The following is a 20970-nucleotide window of genomic DNA, read 5'->3' as shown; positions in this document are numbered from 1 at the left end:
AGTTGTTTTTATTCCCAGTTATTCCCTGGCTTCTTCCACTGAAATCCTTCAATTCACAATAACAACCATGAATCCCAAGTATTTAAGACTGGTCATGATTTTATATGAAGCAAAATCAGGAATTAAAAACAGATTAAAGTAATAGAGAAATTGTGTGGGAAATGCTTGCTGACAGAAAGAGTGGAGGTAGCGGGGAGGAAAGTTCAGCCTTCACTCTCCTTTTCCTGAACAACCTCAGTGTCAGTCTGTGCCACCCAGAGAGCCCTCCTCCGGTGTCTGAATAGGTGAGTGCTCTGGCCTCCTAAGCAAACAGCACCAGCTTTGGTCTGTGCTCCAAGGGATCCTTTGCAGTACTTCCTACCTTCCTAGGCTTCCTAGGAAATGCTTTTAAAAAATTATCAATCAAAGATCAAATACTTAAAAGCATCCTACTTTCTTAGGCTTAACACACATTATTCACCTTTCACCACCAGTAAACTGGCTTACTTGTTATCTTTCACACAGGATGTCCCACCTCCCACCTTCATGCTTTTCCACAGACTGTCCTCTATGCCTGGCAGGAAGGAGGGAATAGAGGGAGGGAGGATGGAAAGGGAGAAGGCAGGAAGAAAAAGGAGAGGGAGGAATAGAGGGACAAAGAAAGGAAGGAATGGAGGGAAAAAGCAAAGGAGAAATGAAGGAAGGAAAAGGATAAAGGATGAAAATGAGAGAAAAGAGAAGAAAAAAAAGACGGCCAAATGAAGAAAGTAAAGGCAGAGGAAGAAAGGAACAAAAAGAGAGATGAAGAAAAGGAAGAAGGGAGTAAAGAAGAGAGAAGGAAGAAAGGATGGAAATACAGTCCCATTACACAACCTTGGGAGATGGGTTCTGTATTATCCCCATATTTAAATTGAAGAAGTGGAGGCAATCAGAGGTTTAAGTACCTTGCCAGGGGTCACACAGCTCCTAAAAGTTTACCAGGAAGTACTTGAACTCAGGTCTTCATGACTCCAGGCCTAGAGCTCTAGCCACCAAACCATCTGTTGACCTTTGCCTGGAATTACCCTCCTTACTCTCTGCCTCATAGACGCTCTAGCTCTTTTCAAGGCTCAGGGGAAGTAGCACTTCCTAGACTAGACATTTCCTGATCCTCCTAGATATGCTAATCCTGCATATTATGGAATGTATAATTTTTAAAGTAGTTATTTAATTACATTAAATTTTAAGTAAAATTTAATTTAAATTAGCAAAATTACCCTACATAATTATGCTCCTTTGTTAACTTTTTTCTCTCCTTTAGATTTTTAAAAATGTTTCATTGACCTTTTTCTTACTATCACTATTAATACCCAACTCCCCTCCATACAATTCCTTCCACCATCCGCCAGACAAAAGTCCTCTTTTAACAGTAAGTGTAGTAATAAGTACAAAATGTATCAACAACACTGGTTGTTTGTGAAAATATATGTCTTCTCCTATACATTAGTGTCTCACTTCTCTAACAAAAGGTGGGAGACATGCTTTTTATCATCAGTTATTCTTTTTTTTTTTTTAAGCAATCTGGATTAAGTAACTTCCTCAAGGTTACATGGCCAGTTATTTCTGGGTGTGGTGCTGAGTATCTAAGCCCGGATTTGATCCAGGTCATCCTGACACTGGAGCCGGTGCTCTTACTCGCTGTGCTACCTGGCCGCCCCATCATCAGTTATTCTTAAATTAAAATTAGTCATTGCCTTGATCAGGGTTCAAAAGTCTTTCAAAGTTGGTTCCCTTTCTGCTATTGTAGGCATTATCTGTTGTTTTTATTTTGCTTACTTCACTCTTTGTGACTTCATACAAACCTTCCCAGATTTTCCTGAGTCCTTGCCTTTTATCATTTCTTTTGCTATAACATCACATTACGTTCATGTACCATGGTTTTCCAGTAGAGGGGCACCTATTTGTTTCCAGATCTCTGCCCCAAGAACAACAAAAAAACTGCTGTCAATATTTTTGTTCCTATGAGTTCTATCTTTGATCTCTTTGTAATATGTGCTTAGTAATGGTATCATAGCTGCCGCGTCAGAGGGTATGAATAATTTAGTAACTTTTGGGTATAATTTTAAATTGTTTCCCAGAATGATTCAACCAATTCACTGCTCCATCAAATTTGAATTAGTGTCCTGTCCTCCCACAATCCCTCCGGAAGAACTTCCTTTCTGCCAGTCGTTTCAGTTTGCATTTATCTTGTCATTATTAATGAATTGGATCATTTTTAATATAATGTGATAACATTCATTTCTTTTAAAAAAACATTCATAACCTTTGATACTTGGGAATGGCTCTTGTCCATAAGTATTTATATCAATTTTCCTGTTTATCTTGGATATCAGAGAAATTTGCTGCCAAGATTTTTTCCCCTAGTAACTGTTTCCCTTCTAATTCTACCTACATTAATTTTATTTATGCAAAATCTTTTACATTTACTATAATCAGAATTGCCCATTTCATGTTATGTTTATCCCTTGTTTGGTCAAGAACTCCTCCCCCGTAGTAGTGAAAGACACCAGCTTTCTTTCTCCTTTTGTTGGCTTAAGATATGACTTCTTATTGTGGTTGCACATGGTTTTGGAGCTTTTATTGTGGTATATGATGTATGATATTTTATCAGCATCCTACACTGTGGTTTTATGAGCTTCTAGAACAAAATATTCCTGAGGAGATCTGACAAGGGCATGTTAGGAGCAGGGTGGTCCCTTCCCTGTTCCTGGATGTTTTGCCTCTCTCAGTGCAGCCCAAGGCTACCTTCGCTTTTTTACTTACCACATGACACTAATAGTACCTAACACATTTATGTCACCCTTTCAGATTTGCAAAGTTACAGTGTCATCTCATTTGATCCTGACAACAACCCTATGAGTTAAGTAGTTCCCTTTTTTAGGGATGAGGAAATGGAGGCATGCAGAGTTTAAGTGACTTGCCCAGGGTCACATAGCTATTAAGTGTCTTGTAATATATGAAAACCTCCATATCTTCTTGGTGAACTGTTGTCTAACCATGATTCCACCATCTTATACTTGTGGTTTTTTAACCTGAATATAAGATTTTGTATTTATTCCTTATTATAATTTACCTTATTCAGTTCAGCCCATTGTTCTGATCTGTAAAGATCTGTTTGTGTTCTTACTGTCACCCAGGGTGTAAGCAAACCTTCCCAGTTTTATGTCATCAGAGAATTTGATGAACCCACCATCTTTGCTCTTATCCAGATGTTTTAAATAGTAATGGAACAATGGGCTCAGAGTCTTTGGGTCCCTCACGACAGACTTTCTTCCTCTTTTATATAGCATCATGAATGATGATTCTTTTGATCCAGCTATTTACACAGATCCAAATCTGCCTGATTTTACTACTTATCTGCTCACATCTCCTCTTCTTTTCTCCCAGAATATCCTTAGAGGTTTTGCTAGTTAGGCCAGGTCTCTGGGTATATGCTTGGTCTTTCCCAGCATAACATCCCTTTTCAAACTCTAGTTAGCAAGTTTATGTTAGCAAGGAACTTCTGGCTTATACCAGGATTATTTGCCAACATCAACAACAACAACAAAACAACCCTTGTATGTCATGTGTCGCACCAAACCACGCTGTTTCTAAATATCACTTCCTATTTGGGAAGGCTATGTTTAATTTAATATTATAGTGAATTATATCTAGTTACAGCTTTTGAAGTCAGGCACACTCTACTTGGACCCCAAAATAATGATATTATTTTGGTTTCCTTGGAGCACAAAGAACAGCCAACTTTTGAAGTAAATTAATACTTATAAGAGCCATTGTTTGGTTCATACAGACTGTTAGGAGACAGTATATGTTGTATACTGCATATTAGACATAGGCCATTAAATTGGTTTTCTACTGATTCTTCCTATTTCAATGCAAAAAAAAAAATCCCACAAAACCTTTTTCTGTCCTTACGTAAACCTTACATCTGTCTTTGTACACATTCCTGTTGAGGGAGAGGGATGCCTTTTCCTTCGCTAACAGTTGGTGTCACTTTATTCTCTAAGTCCAGTCTGATTCTAGAATAAGACAATTGAAGGATAAGGAAACATTTTCATGATGAGTTGCCAGACCAAACTCCACTTAAGTATTCAAAGTATGGCAGCATCGACATGCCGACGTTCCAAATAAAATGGCTCATGGCAAAGTGTGAAGCATTGCCCCAGATGATGATGGAGTGTCATGTGAAAGTGCTTTGGGAAGAGTAAATGCCAATTTTACTTAGTCTTGTGTGTGATGCACAGCATATCAGTGATAACATATGGTTGTATGTTCCCCCTGGGTCTTAGAGTAGGCTATATTTTACTGACTTGTAGTGTAGGAGGTAGAATTAATGGTGGTTTCAACTTTAATCACTTGGAGAAACTGGTCCCTGAGCCAATCTGTCCATCTTCAAGTAATTGAAAAAAAAATTCAGGTACCAACTTCCCCTTAAAAGAATGATTGTCTGTCTCCCAGTTTGGACTAAAATGAATTGGGGCTATTGACCCCATGTCTTAGGTATCTCTTTTAGCAGGTGTCAGTCATGTCATACATGTCACAATAATTGGTATGATGCCATGGGTAAGCTCTGGAATTTTCCCATTCCAGAGTACAAAAATACCATGCAGGAGAAGGAGTACTTCCATGCTTTTTTTTTCTTTTTTTGGTAGATTGGAATTACATTGAGTGCTTCATTTAGAGGGGGCTGTCAATTCCTAGTAAAAACATGTGTCCAATTGGCTTTTTTTTCTTTTTTTCAGAGTGATCAATGCAGGGAAGAGCACGCACAATGAGGATCAGGCCAGTTGTGAGGTGCTTTCTGTGAAGAAGAAACCAGGAGTCATGACCTCAACTCCAAACAGAAATTCATCTGCAAAACGAAGGTCCTCTCTTCCTAATGGGGAAGGACTGCAGCTAAAGGAGAATTCTGTAAGAGAATCCCTTTTAATGTCGGTACTACATAAGTCAGATCCTCTTTGCACAGTGCTAAATTAGCTTAGCTTTTTTCCTGAAGGGTTTAAGATGGAAGGACCAAATTGAAAATATATGGCATGTGGAGTATCAAGGGGAGAATATAGATGGATTATGGCAAAATGACTTAGAACAGAGGTTTTCAAACCTTTTATCGTAGGATTCCTTTAACTCTTAAAAATTATTGAGAACTCCAAAGAACATTTGTTTATGGGTTATACCTGTCAACATTCAGTATATCAGAAATGAAAACTGATGAATTTTTAAAATATTTCTTCATTTAAAAATAAGCACAAAAACATTGTGTTAATATAAATAAATTTTTATGAAAAATAATTATATTTTCCAAAACAAAAAAAAAACAAACTAGAAGAGTAACTTTGTTTTACACATTTTTTTTTTGCACATTGCTTTTGCAAATCTCTTTACTCTCTGCCTTAATAAAAGACAGAGGAAGCTTGCAAATCATCTCATTGGATTTGGGTAGAATTATTTTTGATCCCTTTTATATATTACAAAAAAGAATCTGTATTCCAGATCAGGATTATCTGGACTGTAATTATTTCTGTAAGCATTCTTTCCCTTGAAAATAACCTCCAGAAAGTTTACTCTTATGAGCTGGAGTAGGTAGTGACAAGATTAAAATGAAGAAGAGGAATGATTGCTGTAATTCAGTACCGGAACTGAATGACATTGAGAGAGGAAGAAGTGGGGCAGGTGATCTAGGATGGATTATGAATGGACCTCTGTCTCAGAGAGACCAGGCAGGCTCCAGAGCACAGAAAGCCAAGCTTAAGTAGTGCCTTGAGTCTAATATTGGCCAGTGAGTATTAGTAAAGAATCCAAGAAATCATTCATTGTGACCAAATGCAATTTATAAATTGCAAGGGATGCAAGGATGGTCCAGCATTAGGAAAACCTATCAGCATACTTCATTATATTTAAAAACCCAAACATCAAAAACTGCATGATTTTCACAACAGTTGCAGAAAAAAACCTTTGACAAAACAGAACCTTCTTTATCCTGAAAACCCTACAAAGCATAGGCATAGAGGAACCTTTTAAAATATCATATAAAGCATTGATTAACCATTAACCATCCTATGTAATAGGGATACACTAGAACCTTTTCTATTAAGTAAAACACTCTTTCTGGGAATGAAGCAAGAATGCCCAGTCTCCTCACTGTTATTTGATACGGTTCTGGAAATGCTAGCAATAGCAATAAGACAAGAGAAAGAAATGAAAAGTATAAAGATAGACAAAGAAGAGATAAACTATCCCTGTTTGCTGATGATATGATGGTTAGGAAATCCTAGGGATTTAGCAGAGATATTATTTGAGATAATAGCTTCAGCAAGTTGCAGGCTACAAAAATAAATCTTCAAAAATCAATTTTTATTTTCTATATTATAATGACAAAACACAGGAAGCAATCATAGAAAAGAAAATCCTGTTCCCCCCAAAAATACAAAAGATATCTGGGGATCAACCTACCAAAGCGTCCAAAAGACTTATATAGATTCAGTTACAAAGGGCTCTGTGAGGAAATGGAGAACAATTTAAATAATTGGTTATTATAAATTTAATATTCAGTGCTTGTAGGTAGGCTGCACCAATATGATAAAAATTACATTACTTCCAAAATTAATATGGAATTTAATACTATGTCAATCAAATTACCAAGTGGATACTTCATAGAACTTGATAAAATAAGAGCGAAATTCATTCAGAAAAAACAAAAGATACAAAATATCAAGGAAAATGATGGTAAGAAGTAGAGACAACGGGGGAATAACCCTTCCACACCCCAGATATATGATAAAGATTATTATTATAAAATATAAAAATGAATATATTATTATGTTATATATGAAAAATATATTATTATAAATATTATCAAAATCATTTGTTATTGGTTAAAAAATAGAGAGATCAAGAGAACAGACCAGACTAGATTTAGAAGCAGTAGAAGTCAATAACCCAGTGTTTGACAAAGTGGAAAACATAAATTGCCTGGGAAAAATTCCTTATTTGATAAAAACTTCCACAGAAACTGGAAAGCAGCTAGCAGAAATTAGGCTTCCACCAACACCATATTCTTCACCATATTTTACAATATATTCTAAGTGGATGTGTGGCCTTAATATTAAAGATTATGCTATAAAATATTGGAGGAGAAACAGACCATATCCCTTTCACAGCAGTGAATAGAAGATAGATCAAATGAAATAGAAGCACTTAACAAAAGATAAAATAGAACAGCTTTTGATTCCTTGAAATTCAAAAGCTTTTTCACAGGCAAAATTGATACACTTAAGGAGGGAAAGGGTGGAATGGGGGAAAATCTTGGTATAAAATCTCTTGGATAAGAGTTTGGTATCCAAGATATATGAATAATTAATACATATATACTAATCTGATAGTCATCCCACAAAAGATAAGTGCTCCAAGGATATAAACAAAGGAATCTCAAAAGTATTACAGAATATTCACAACTACATGAAAGACTGTTCTAAATCACTAATAAGAGAGATGTAAATCAAAGCAACACTGTTTCACCTCATACCTTGGCAATATTGGGAAAAATGAAAAAAAAATTGAGAGAGAGACAGAGAGAGACAGAGAGAGAGACAGAGACAGAGACAGAGAGACAGAGACAGAGAGAGAGAGACAGAGACAGACAGAGACAGAGAGAGAGAGAGACAGAGAGAGAGAGACAGAGAGAGAGACAGAGACAGAGAGAGAGAGACAGAGAGAGAGACAGAGACAGAGAGAGAGAGAGAGGAGAGAGAGAGAGAAGAGAGAGATAGAAGAGAGAAAGAGAGAGAGAGAGAGGAGTTAAGAAGAAAAAGAGAGAGAGAGGAGTTAAGAAGAAAACCATAGGGCTAAAGACAAAAATCCTATAGACTATTTCTGAGGAGAGTTGGTGCCCTGGGAAATTTTTGTGGTTGTATAAGAATGTGGCTTGACTCCATTTGGTATGTGAAGCCCTTGCATCCTGATTTCCATTTCCCTGTCTTGATTTATTACATACCTATTGTTCTCAAATATTTTACAATCTAGCCTTGCTGTTTCTTACATGTGATATTCCATCTCCTAAATTTGTTCCTTTGTATGGTCTTTTCCCCAAGGCCTTGTATGTGCTCTCCTTACCTTTACCTGTTGGAAATCTTCCTCTCCATTAGAGCTCAGCCCAAATGCTGCCTCTTACATGAGAACTGCCCTGACACTCCTAGATGTTGACCCCTACCTCCACCCAAATTACCTGCTGCATATTTTGTACCTTAGTATGTGTGTCCATACTGTTTCCACAGATAAGATATCATCTCTTTGAGGTCAAGGTCCTTCATTTTTGTCCCAGAACCAAGAACAATATCTGGCATCTCTAGTGGGTGCTTAATATATACTCATATATAAGTAATATAAGTATATAATGTATACTTAATATATACTTGTTGGTTGATTTAGCTATGAACTTGAACTAGACCCTGAACACAAATAAATGTGGAGTTACAGCAGAAATTCCAGTTGTTAGGCATTCAGATGATGGGTGCCCTCTGAGAAGTCTCATCTCTAGTGTTTGTTGAGGTGTGTAGGAAATGAGCCCCAGGACCTGGACCATCATCACATGGGAAGGACTCAAGTGAAACTCTGTCTGCCACCTCATAGCTCTTGGCTATTTACTCTTGGCATACAGCTGCTGCTTATCCCCCTTTGCTTCCTTGTTTGTCTTAATTCAGTGGCCAAGTTGCCTGATCTCACTATCCCATATTAATATGTTTTTCAGTTAGCTTGAAGCTTATCAACACATGCCGTGCAGTCACACCATATAGCCAGAGTTCTTCACTTGGTATCTGGGAACAGATTTCAGGAGGTCCTTAAATGGGGACAGTGGGATCATCCCACGTCTTCTCACCCCAGCATGTCAGTCAGAAAAGCCAAGGGTTTTGAGGAAGTTTGAAAAAAATACATAGGGAAAAAAATTATATCTTTGATTTCACTAACTTCTAACTGAAATGGATCATTTCAGCTATTTAAAAACATTCTTCAGAGAAGGGAATCAAAAGTTCCTGCTGGGTTGGACCAGATGAGTGCTGAGGTCCCTTTCACCTGATGCTCTGATTTGTTGGGTGAAAGGGAAGGGGTCTCTAGAATTGCTGAAGAAGCTTGTAGAAAAGGTGCGGGGAATGATGAGTTCAACTTCCTTTCTAGTGAGGTTATTTTATTATTTTGAAAAATTTGAGGGGTTTGGACTGAGATTTCATATAACTGTATCGAGCTTCCAGGGCTAAAATTCCCTCTTCCAATATAAATCAGCAATTGCTCCTAAGCTTGAAGACTTACAGAGTTGCTTGGGACATTGAGAGTTTAAAATTACTTAACTCATGACCACTGGGATAACGCTTGAAACCCAAGTCTTTCCGACTCTAAGGCCAGCCTGTTCACTGTGCCAGGCTGTGTCTCTTCTGACCAGGACCACAGACTTAGCTTAGTCTCATAGCATTAGGCCATGGCTATTGGTGATGGAAGAAGGTGCTTCAGTGGAACACTGTTCCTTCCAAATGCAATTTGTTCTTAATAATATTGTAGAAGGAAACTTTATAATTGTGGGTTTGCATGATGCTGTAGGTGGGTTTGTTATCCTTTGTTGTTGTTATTAATCTAGAATTCTGTTGTGGGATTTGGAAAGATTAGTTACCTGAGAAATAGCCATTCCACCTGGAATTAGCGACTTATTTTCTTGATTAATAGCAGAGTTAGAGGTTTTTTTTTTTTTGTTTTGTTTTTTACTACCCATTCATCCTTTGGACATGATGGTTTTGTGCTCCTCTTAATAGGGGAGTAGTAAAATTTTGTAGCTATTTATAAAACAAGAGTAAATATTCAACCAGGCTTGGCCAGTGTTTCACTGAATGGTTTCCTCCAGGCAAACCTAGAGTTTGTTGGGGGCAGAATGGGAGAGTGAAAAAAGGCCTGGTGTGAAAGACAAGAGATTTGGGCAAGATCACTTTTCTTATAGATGTTGGCTTCCTCCTTTCTAAAATTAGGGGTTGGATTCAGTCAAGAGTTGTTAATTATTGGTCTGATGAAGCCTATAGACCCCTTCTAGAATAATGTTTCTAAATGCATAAAATACATAGAGATACAAAGGAAACCAGTGATTTTTAAAAATACAGTTATCAGAACGTTTGGGTTTCTTTTTTAACCAACCTCACAGTCCCCAGTGTACAAATCCCTGGATTAGACAGACTCTCAGGCTCTTTTGATTGCTACTATTAAGTGATTAATTAGCCCTCATCTGGTGCTACTTTGTTGTATATGACTAAGGCCCCATAAACTTTGTATTTTTTTATTGAATTGGGATGATGCTACCTCCCAAATGAGATAATTGGACGAACAGAATTATTCTTTTCTAGCAGGGCATAGAATTGAGAAGCTGACTCTTTCTGGTAATTTCTATGAAGAAAGTCTTGCCCTTTGGCCCTTTGCCAGTTCATGATGACATCTCCGTCCCAGTCCTCTTAACCCCCTCTTCCCACCACTGGATTAAGTTCCTCTTAGTTTTAGCTTGGGGGGGAGGTATTTTTTTTTTTCACTTCCTCTCTTAGCCCCAAGGGCAAGACAGCATTATGGCTGACCTGTGTGTTTAGAGTTGTGTGTTTCAACTCAGCTTCTGTAGTGGGACCCTCCCATGCCATGTCACCCCATCCTGCCAGTCAGAAAAGCCGAGGGTTTTGAGGAAGATAAGGATGGAAGTGGTTGGTGGATAGAAGTCAATGAAAACTTGTCTCCAAAAATGCCCTCACTGTCTTGTTCCCAAGCTCCAGGAGTCTGCCTTGTACCAAAGGTACAAGCCACTTAATAGCCAGATTCTTTGAGGGTGGGGGAGAGGTGGGCAGCTTTGTAATCAGTAGGGAAGTAGCCAGTAGTTGGGGAGAGATTGAAGATGAGAGTTGGGGTGAGAGGGGGACAATCTGATTTTCTACTGACCAGTTTTCTTCTTACCTCTATTCACCTGTAACCAAAAAAAAAAAAAAACATCTCAAAACCTCAGATCCTCTTGAACCCCAAAGGGCTTGCCCAAGCCTGGTCCCTCTTGGGATAGATACTGGTTCACCTGAGATCAAGAAAGGCCAGACAAAAGAGGAAGCCCCAAGTAGAGTTTCCATGTGCCCCTCACTCAAAGCCATTTAAAACTCTTCTGACAGAAAACTCTTTGCCCATTGGCCAGTAATAAAGCTGCTTCCCCATCCCAAAGCACGGAGGTCTCTAACACAAAGCAGCCAGGGGCTTGTCATCTCCAGAACCCCAGGCCTCCTCTCAATGATCCATGAACACACGGAATCAGGAAGATGTAGACCCACGTATACCCACCAAGCTTTGCCCAGGCCAGTCTTAACGTTGGGGTGCTAAAATGTCACTTTATACAGAGACTCTGGAAAGGTGAGGACAGAAGGCAGGGGCATGAACCAATTTTGATGTAAGGAAGGAAGAAAATGTCAGACTGGTGCATCATTTTTATCCGAGGCAAGGACGTTAGAAAGCCCTTTTCTTAGTCTTCAGATAGGAATCTTGTCTCAGGCTATGACCATTATGACCAATGTATGTCAGTTGTTAACTTTTTTTCTTATCTTGAGCTCCCTGGCTTTGGAAGAGTGGGGGGGTGGAGGGAGTAGAGATGGGAAGTGGAGGGAAGAGAAGTGGTTATGACTAGAGTTATGCATAAATACATTCCTTAGGATCATCCTTATGTTGTTTAGCTTAGTCAAAACACATCAAAGTGTTTGGGGCCTGAAAAATCTGTTAGTTCAGTATCTAATTACAATAACAGGGGATGGCTGTGTCAGCATCCTGGCCAAGTTCATCAGCAGGGGACACAAAAGCTGATTATCTTTCTCAGTGGAGACTTGAGAAGCACTATGGGAATTTAAGCCAGCTAGGATCAAATGGGAATGAGGTGGGGGAGGGGAAGGTTAGAGGAAGTGGGGGAGGGACAGACATATTTGAACCTTTTTTTTCTACTCTTAACTGGCCTCACTTAAATATTTGCATTTTTGTACCTCTGTTTCTCTCCACTTTCTTTTAAAAGAAGAAAAACTAATGATATTAAAGAAATCCAATCGGCAGAGGAGGATTTTGGGGAGGGGACACTTTGGCTGCCCCCTTTTCTGTCTCAGGTTTTGTAATCCAGACTATGGTGTAATCTTTAAGCCCTTCCCCTACCAACTGTGTGTTAAAAAAAAAGAACACTATCTCCCGTTTTTTTGCTTTTTTTTTTTTTTTTGAGGGTGGAGGACAGGGCAGTTGGGGTTAAGTGACTTGCCCAAGGTCATACGTACAGTAAGTGTCACATGTCTGAGGCTGAATTTGAACTCAGGTCCTCCTGACTCCAGGGCCAGTGCTCTATTCACTGCACTACCTAGCTGCCCCTCCACCTCCATTTTTGTCAGTAATACCTTTGAATTTACCGTTAAACACTTTTGGCAGTGAGCATACAATGCAAACGAATTTTCTGTTCTACATCATGGATTTTTTGAGACAGTAATGGAATGCTTTCTTTTTAAGTGTATTATTATCTCCTGGCTCCAGGGATCCCAAAACTGTTGCCAGTGACTTTTAGAAGGGGGACTTCTCACTCACAGGTCCAGATTCATGGTTGAGGTCAGCCAGAGAACCCTGTGCTTCTGACCTTATTTAGCTATGGACACAAATCAACTTCATTACTAGATCTCCTCCCTCCCCTTTCTAAAGGTTTGTGTGTGTGCGTATGTGTGGAATGTGACATATTCAATTTTTTTCTGTGTATTGACTGGTTCTGCTGTTTTTCCCCCCTCTTCCTCTTTAAAAAACAAACTTTATTGTAAAGGATGACTATTGGGGTGGTCGGGGGAGCCCAAGGGAAATCAAGGTGATAGAAAATCTCTTAAGAACAATTTTAAAAATAAAATGTAACTAAAGCTTCATTACCAGAATACTTTGTACATTTTGCTAACCCTGTAGCAACTACAGAATAGTCATCTAGTCAAATCTAGAAGCCTTTATTACTATGTTTCAGGCACTCTGCTAAAGACTGAAAATACAAATACAAAATTGAAACTCAGCCCTTGCCCCTCAAGGGGCTTACATTCTCTAATGAGAGAACATAACTCATAAAAGAGAATTGGGAGGGAAAGATGAAAGTGTCCACTTTGGGGACCTTCAGAGTCAGGAGGACAGCTTGCAGAGGAATGAAGACATGGTTGGTCTGGGTCTCCTTAAAATGCAGATTCTGGGAAGAGCCAGTCAATTAAAGAGGAAAAGCCACGGAGGCAGAGTATGTCCCTTGTGTGAAGTCTGGAGTAAGTTTCTGAGTGAAGAGGTTTCTTGGGCATGGGAGAGAAAGTCTAGAAAGGAATGAGAAAGAGAAATAGGAATGTGATAGAAACTTTTCTTGGCCTCAGTTTCACCCTGTACTTAGTTATATAGGAAGAAAAGCAGGTGCAACCTTTTGGAAATGATTTGCTCCATTTCTAATTGCTAGTAGATATGATATGAAAATTCAGGTAATCTAGAAAAAAAAATTAGATGGGAAAGACCCCTTCCTTTATTTCTTCCTAGGATCAGATTGGATTAATTCATCCACTTGATTCTTAATCATTTTCTTTTAATGTCTTCTCTATCTCCTAGCTATATCTGCAAATTTAAATGGACTTGGGGGGGGGGTCTAAGATAAACCAAGTCAAACCCGAAAAGAACGGGGCTGGATGGAAATAGTAATTGGCTCCAGAATATTTGGCGCTGCTGAAAGTACATGTTGGAAAAACTAGAGAAATTTTTCCCTTAGAAAAACAAAAACAAAAAACTCCAACACCCAATTTTTCAAGCTCTCAAACTAGGCTATTGGTAGCATGGGTTTGGAAACCACTGAGCCAGAGAAATCTTTTCTCCTCTCTTCCCAGCATCCTGCCAGCTCAGCAAACTAAGTAATTGAACTGTTGTGTAAATACTGCAGTCCTCCTCTGTCCTTAGGGGAGGGCATCGTGGAAAGATTTCAAATATTAATTATTCTCTTTGGGTCTCCTGACTGCAAGTGTCTTGGAATGTTTTATTTGTGCCTCATACTCCTTGCCCATAGACCTTGTTGAGAATTGCTTTAGAAAGAGTCCCTTAATAAGAATATGAAAAATGAAAATGAAAAATAATGAATTCTTAGCTGCAGGGGAGCTTGCTCAGTGCCTCAAACTTAGGATGAAAATTTAACACAATAAGAAACTATTTTATGATTGGTTATGTTCACATGGTGTTGGTTTGAGTACCAGGCTCTTTGAATAGGGTGAATAGTCGTCGCCATTTCTACAGCGATTTACAAAATATGAAACTGACATTCCATGATCCACAATCAATATAGCACCTTGGTTTTGGAAAATTACCAAGAAGAATCTTGAAAAAAGATGAGTTTTAGCCATGTGATCTTGGGCAAGTCACTTAACCCCAGTTGTCCTCCAAAAAGCAAAAAAAGAGAGAGATGAGTTTTTATGTCAAAAAGAAACTTGGGGCGATTAAAAGCTTTTTATAATTCCCAAGTGCGATCTAAGACCACTTAATGTGTCCTTCAGTCCTTGGTGCCTAAATTCATTGTGCATCTTTTAGTGTCTAAGACAGAAATTGTTCACCTGAGATCTGAGAATTTTTAGATATTTCGATAAATATTTCAATATAATTGGTTTCCTCTCTATTCTTATGTAAATTATAAGTTGGGGGTGTGCCTTTTAAAACACGATTCCAAGACAGGGTTCCTAGGTTTTCCCATATTGTCAAAGGCAACCATGACAAAGAAGGGTTAAAATTCATGTTCTCAGATACATGTGCTAATGGGCCAGTTCAATTGGCTAACAATCAATAGGACTTCTTCATACACTTAGTTGTTCCTGTTCTGTTATTGCTGAAGGCTCATGATCTCCAAAGAATCAAAGAAATGCATGGTGGATGTAAGGAGGCTGCAACATGTTACTAAATATAAGTGAGAGAGCATATAATTCTCCACCTCTCTCCAAATCAGTTTGATGTAGTCAAAATATACTCACAGTTGATAAGTTTTTTAATGTGTTAAAGTCTTATGTGAGCACTAGGGAGGAATGAACACGTCTCTGATTGAGTCATAAGGGACAGACTGATTAGCTGAGCAGAAAATGGGCCATGCCTTTTTGAGGGCCATTAAAAAAAAAGAAAGCCAAGTTGTTATTTCTATTGGGAGTTTCAAGTCAGGAGCCTGAAGTATGGGGAAGGAGAGTAAGGGTACTCTTCTCTTTCTACCCCCAAATTGGCCATAACTAGCGCATTGGGAAGGTACCTCATCTAGCAGTTTGAGAGAGTTGGACACAGTATTGAAAGAGCAATGGTGGGCATGGATACAGAAAAGTTGTCCCTTGAGAGAGGACTCCCTGCATCAGGATAAAAAGGTGGCAAGGGACTCGAAAGACCTAGCCATGGCCATCAAGCATGAAGCTGCAGAAATGAGTAAACTCTGGGGGCCCTGCTGAGCCACCTGCCCAGCCCAGTAGAAAAATCATGCCCAATGGGCAGCTTTGTGTAGACTTCAGAGAGAGAGGACACTGTATCCCTTTGGAAGTTGACTTGTGGATTGTCTGTGCTACTCTGTGGTTTGAATTAGTTTAGTGCAAGGGGAAGAGTGCTGACTCTACAGTATAAAGTACCTGAATTCAGTTCCCTCCCACCGATAACTTATTCTTTGTGTGACCTTGGGCAAGTCATATTAAGTTCCTGAGGAACCATTTTTGAATCTATAAAAGATGTTTGGACAAGTTGGCTATTGAAGCCCCTTCAAGCTATAAAGCTGTGATGTGGTCTTATGAGCATGGGGGGTGGGGATTGGGGAGTGGCTGCCATGTAACACTCCTAATGTCATAGGTCATGAGCCCCTGCTGGTGTACTGATATGTCTTCCATATAAAACTGTTTTATAGCACTCCTACATAGGTTTTCAATTAACTTTGGGGACTGAAGAGTGTGTGATTAGAGTGGAAAAACCCTAGTCTTGAAGAAGACGGGAGAAAATGTACCTCCCTCCCCTCTTTTGTAGAAGTGGGGGACTGTGGATGTGGAACATTGTATATTCTGTTAGACTCAGTTGATGTATTAGTTTTACTGAACTATTTTTCCAGCGGTCTTTAAAAAAATATTTTTTTATTCTAACTTTCACAAACATGAACATTTCCACATATTAAAAACTAGAGTAATGAATTATGTATGGAACTGTGAATTTCATTATCTGCGCTTTGTTGTTTTTTTTTTAAACGTATAGTCAGTTTAGCATATTGACTTCAAAACTATCTTGTTTTCGTCTATGGCCCTCAGAACCTCCTTCTGTTCTCTTCACCTTTTAAGTGCTTCACTGACCTTCTTTTCTTTCTCTTTTTAGGCACCATTTTAACTAGCTCTTCTTTTCCCCATAGTCCTTCCTTACCAACCCCCAAAATCTTCCATTTGACAAGTTATTATATTCAAGCAAAACAAAACCACAAATTGGCGATGTCAAAAAAAACACAGGTCTCATTCTGCTCCTATAGACTGTCACCTCTTTATGAAGGGATTGGAAACATGCCTTATCATCAGTGTTCTGGAGTCAAGGTTGATGATTTTATTTACCAGAATACTAAACTTTACAAAATTGGTCTTTCTTTACAATATTGTAGTCATCTGGAAATTGTTGTCCAAGTTCTGTACACCTAATTCTATCGGTTCATATCAACCTTTCTAGGTTTTTCTGAGTCTGTCCCTTTACTTATTTCTTATAGTGCAATAATATTCCATTACATTCATGTACCATAATTTGTTCAAGTGTTCTCCAGTTGATGTATTTGCTAAAACAAAAAGTACTACTATGAATACTTTTATACATATTTGATCTTCCCCTAGGTCTTTGATGTCTTTGGGGAGTATGCATAGTAGTACTGCTGCTGGGTCAAAAGGTCTATACAATTTAGCTACTTTTGAGGTTTTACTTTCCAAAATATCTGGAACAATTCACAAATCCATTAGGAATACATTAGTGTGTCTGTTTTCTCACTGTGTTCTGACAATTCTTGTGTTCCTTTTTTTTGTCTTGCTAGTGGTTTGGAACATTTTCATAAGATTATTAGGTTGCTTTTAACAACTGTCTATTCATAGCTTTTGACCATCTCTCTACTGGGGAGTGGCTCTTATTCAATTGCAAATTCAAATTCAAGCCTATTTCTTAGACATCAGACCTTTTTAGAAAAATTTGGTACAAAGATTCTCCCTGCTCCCTCACCCCCTCAGCTTCTCCTCCGCTGTATCTGTTCCATTTCTAATTTTAGCTGCATTGATTTTTTTTGTGTGTAAAAACTTTTCAATTTTATGTAATCAGAATTGTCTCATTTCTTTTTTATGATCTTCGCTGCCTCTTGTTTGTCAATAACTCTTCACCTATCCATTGTTAGAAAAATATCTCCTTCCTTGTCCATCTAATTTTTTTAATTGTTTTTTACCTAGACCATTATCTGTTTGGAGCTTATAATGAGATATGCTACTGTAAACCTCATTTCTTCCAAATTGCTTTCCCCAAGTCCTTAACATAGTATTCAGGATCCTTAAATTTATCAAATACTGTGCTACCATGTTCATACTTTGCATTCCTAATCTAAATAATGATTATAATGATAATTAGCTTTTATATAGCATCTGCTTTGGGCCAGGCACTGTACTAAGTGCCTTACAATTATTATCTCATTTGATCGTCACAACAGTCTTAGGAGATATTCCTATTTCATTCCTGAAACTGAGGCAGATGGAAGTTAGGTGACTTGAGTAGGGTCACACAGCGAATAAATGTTTGATGTCAGTCTTGAACTCAACTCTAGCCCTGACTCCAGGCCTAGCACTCTATCATTTGTGCTACTTAATCAGTCCCACTGATCAACTCAGTTTCCTCATCTCTAAAATAGGGATAATAATAGCACCCACCTCTCAAGGTTGTTGTAATAGATCAAATGAGATATTTGTAAAGCACATATCATAGTATCTGGACATAGTGGGTTCTATTTAAAAGCCAGTGATTTTTATTGTTAATATTATTTCCGGCATGTCATGGTTAGTGGACACCTAGATATTTTATGTGTTCCATAGTTATTCTGAATGTCAGTGTTCTTTGTATCTCTTTTCATTTGGTTGGTAAATGAAGGCTGATGCTTTATCAGGTTATTTTATATCCTGCAACTTAGATGAAATTATTAATCATTTCAATTAATTTTTCATTCCAAATCCAGGGTTCTCTAAGTAAAACATTTTCAAAAAGAGCTAATTTTGTTTCCTCTTTGCCTATGCTTATTACCTCAATTTATTTGTCTTGTATTGTTATTGTCTCTAATATATAGAGAGCCATATCAAATAATAATGCACTTAATGGACAGCCTTATTTTTACCCTTGATCTTATTGGGAAAACCTCCATCATTTTCTGTTATAGATTTCAGATATTATTTACCATATTTTTCCAAAGTGAGATTTTCCTCCAAATTTTTGTTTCTCTAAATTGACATTCTTCGTGCTTTGCCTTGGTTATGTCACTTAATTTTTTCCCCTATAGCATGCACCAGATGCTGAAGTTAAAGTGAGAGCAGATACTTAAATCTTAGGAGAAGTGCTATGCATTTCCTTCACTAAGCAAGGGCAAAAAAGCATTATGTCTACAACAGCTTTTCCACTAATTTTAAAGATGTCTTGGAAGGACCCAACATGTGAAAGAACTAGCTTGTAAGGAACTTTAGGAGCTCAGGGAGAGAGGGAAAGAGTCAGTCAAAGCAGCTACATTGGAAGTATTTGTATTTTGAAAAATACCTAAAAGAGTTGAAGCTTTTTCCTTAGTGGGGAGGTAGTGTGATGTCATGGGAAAAATATTGGATTCAATGTCAAGAGACTTGGAGTTAAATCCCTCCTTTCAAACTTGCAACTAGTACGACCTTGGACAGATCACTTGCCCTTGGTGGGACTCTTGAGAGATTTGGACTCAATGAGACTTCTAAATGAGTTCTCTGAATCTGTGATCTTATGATTTCAGTTCTAGTGTTATATTGAACCCTAAGGGAGAGTATGGAAAAAAATAATCAAGTGCCTTTTATTGTTGTAACAAACAGCTGGTGAAATTTCTAGGTAAAAGTGGACAGAGTCACATTTGGACACCCTCCAATGATACCCTGAAGGGACACACTGAACTTTTAGATTTATCCTTTCTGGTATAAAGATTTAATTTTTCATACTGGATTATAGATATGCTCCTGAAAGTTGCTTGTAAGTCTAATTTTTGTAAATTTTGTATAAGATTAAATTTTCTAAGTTGTCAGATTTTAAATGTGCCAGGGAATCCTATTTAAAAAGAACCTAGGAGTGAACTCTTTCTTATGTGGTATAAGTGACCAGCCTTCTCTCCTTTTCTAACCCCTACCTGACCCAAAATAATGTAAGTTTGGAGAATTCCATGTGTTGGGTTCATCAAAAGGATTTCTCAGTTTGATTGACTTGAAGTCCCAACAAAATGTAAGAATTTTGAATGGCCATTTTGAAACTCATTGGAAATTTACCACATCGTAAGCACATGACCTTATAGTTAGAGATTTCAGATCTTCTGGGTTTTAAATTTGCTTCCCTTAGCTCTAGCCAGCTTGGATGTCTGCCTCAACCTTTATGGTTGAAAAGCAGTAGAAGAGGAAATTTATTCTGTGATACTTTATAAAGGAAGTTGTTTTGGCCAACTGAAATCTAAATACATTCAATGACCCCTGAGCTTTGGGAACACTTTGCTATATTTACTTTCTGTTACATAGAGCTGTATATATGGAACTCGTGTTATTAAAAATCTAAGAAACTTCCCTTCCTTTGGTCTTAATTTAGGGTGTCTCCTGCAGAGAAAATGTCAAACCAATGAATCTTTACTGGGTTGGTTTTTTATGGTTGGTAACCCTGGAAAGGACCTTTTTTGTGTTATAGACCTCTTGGGCAGTGTGGTGATACCCCTAGGTCCCTTCTTAGAATCATGTTTTTAAATGCATGAAATTAAAAAAAAAAGATTAAAAAAAATTTTTTTTAATGCATGAAATAAAATTTATGGGATTACAAAGAAAATCCATCATGTTGTTACAGCTATATACATATATGTGTGTATTATGTATATTTATACACAATACATACACATATATACATGTAGCTATCTATATATCTCTGTCTCTCTCATATATTCACATATATATGCATGTATATATGTATACACATGTACACACACATATCTATTTCCATATCTATTTTTAAGTTCACAGACCCCAGGCTGCAAGCTCCTGCTTGAGGGTTTGGGTAGAAGAAGATAGAGTGTGCACTGATGCCCTAGATCTGAGGTCCTGCTTTCCCTTTATAGTCGTGCTTAAATTAAGCAGATGGAGATCACAGCTCCCAGCTGGGTTTTCAGGCTCCTCCTGCCACCCTTTGCACAGCAAAGTGCACTGGCCCCAGTGCCAGCTGGTTCAAAGGACAAAGCAAAGGCAGATTGTCTGTCCCAGCAGGGCCCTGAGATGGGCAGCACTGGCCTATGAGGAAGGAAGATGAGGGCCTATGGCCTTGGAGGAGGCTGTGAGGCTTCAAACAGCTCTGCACAGTGGGAGGAAGGGAGCTTGTTACTTCTTTATGGATTTTTTTTAATGCCCAAGTTTATGGACCATTGTCTTGTTTTGGATTAAAACCAGCCATAGGCTCAGGTATTATGAATGTTTATTTTGTCCCTTGACTGCTCTTTGGAATCTTCCTGTTGTGCTTCCTCTGCTGCCCGTGTCAGGGGTGTTCTGTGGTGCTAAAAGCAGTAACTTCCACCGGTGAAATGAGAGAGAAGTATACTCCAGAATTCAAATGACCTTGTGATTTTGCATGGTGCAAGGGGGAACCCTAGGAACTTCTTTTAAATTGTCACTGCCCCCTGCAACCTTCTGACCTACCTGT

The 20970-nt window shown here is 38.2% G+C and overlaps 1 protein-coding gene across 1 annotated transcript in view; it reads left to right on the top strand.

The window, feature by feature from the left end:
• Positions 1–20970, top strand: part of PPM1H (protein phosphatase, Mg2+/Mn2+ dependent 1H) — a 313802-nt gene that overhangs the window by 101599 nt on the left and 191233 nt on the right. Inside the window, exon 2 of the mRNA XM_069080699.1 lies at positions 4761–4929. Within this exon, the coding sequence (XP_068936800.1) occupies positions 4761–4929 (169 nt within the window). The remainder of the gene's footprint in view (positions 1–4760; positions 4930–20970) is intronic.

This window comes from Petaurus breviceps, unplaced genomic scaffold (genome assembly GCF_028583685.1).
Source record: "Petaurus breviceps papuanus isolate PSGF00001 unplaced genomic scaffold, PetGlider_PUasm1.0 154, whole genome shotgun sequence".
In the NCBI taxonomy this organism is placed as follows: Eukaryota; Metazoa; Chordata; class Mammalia; order Diprotodontia; family Petauridae; genus Petaurus; species Petaurus breviceps.
The sequence above is the reverse complement of the archived record's forward strand: the minus strand, read 5'-3'. Positions and strand labels throughout refer to the sequence as shown.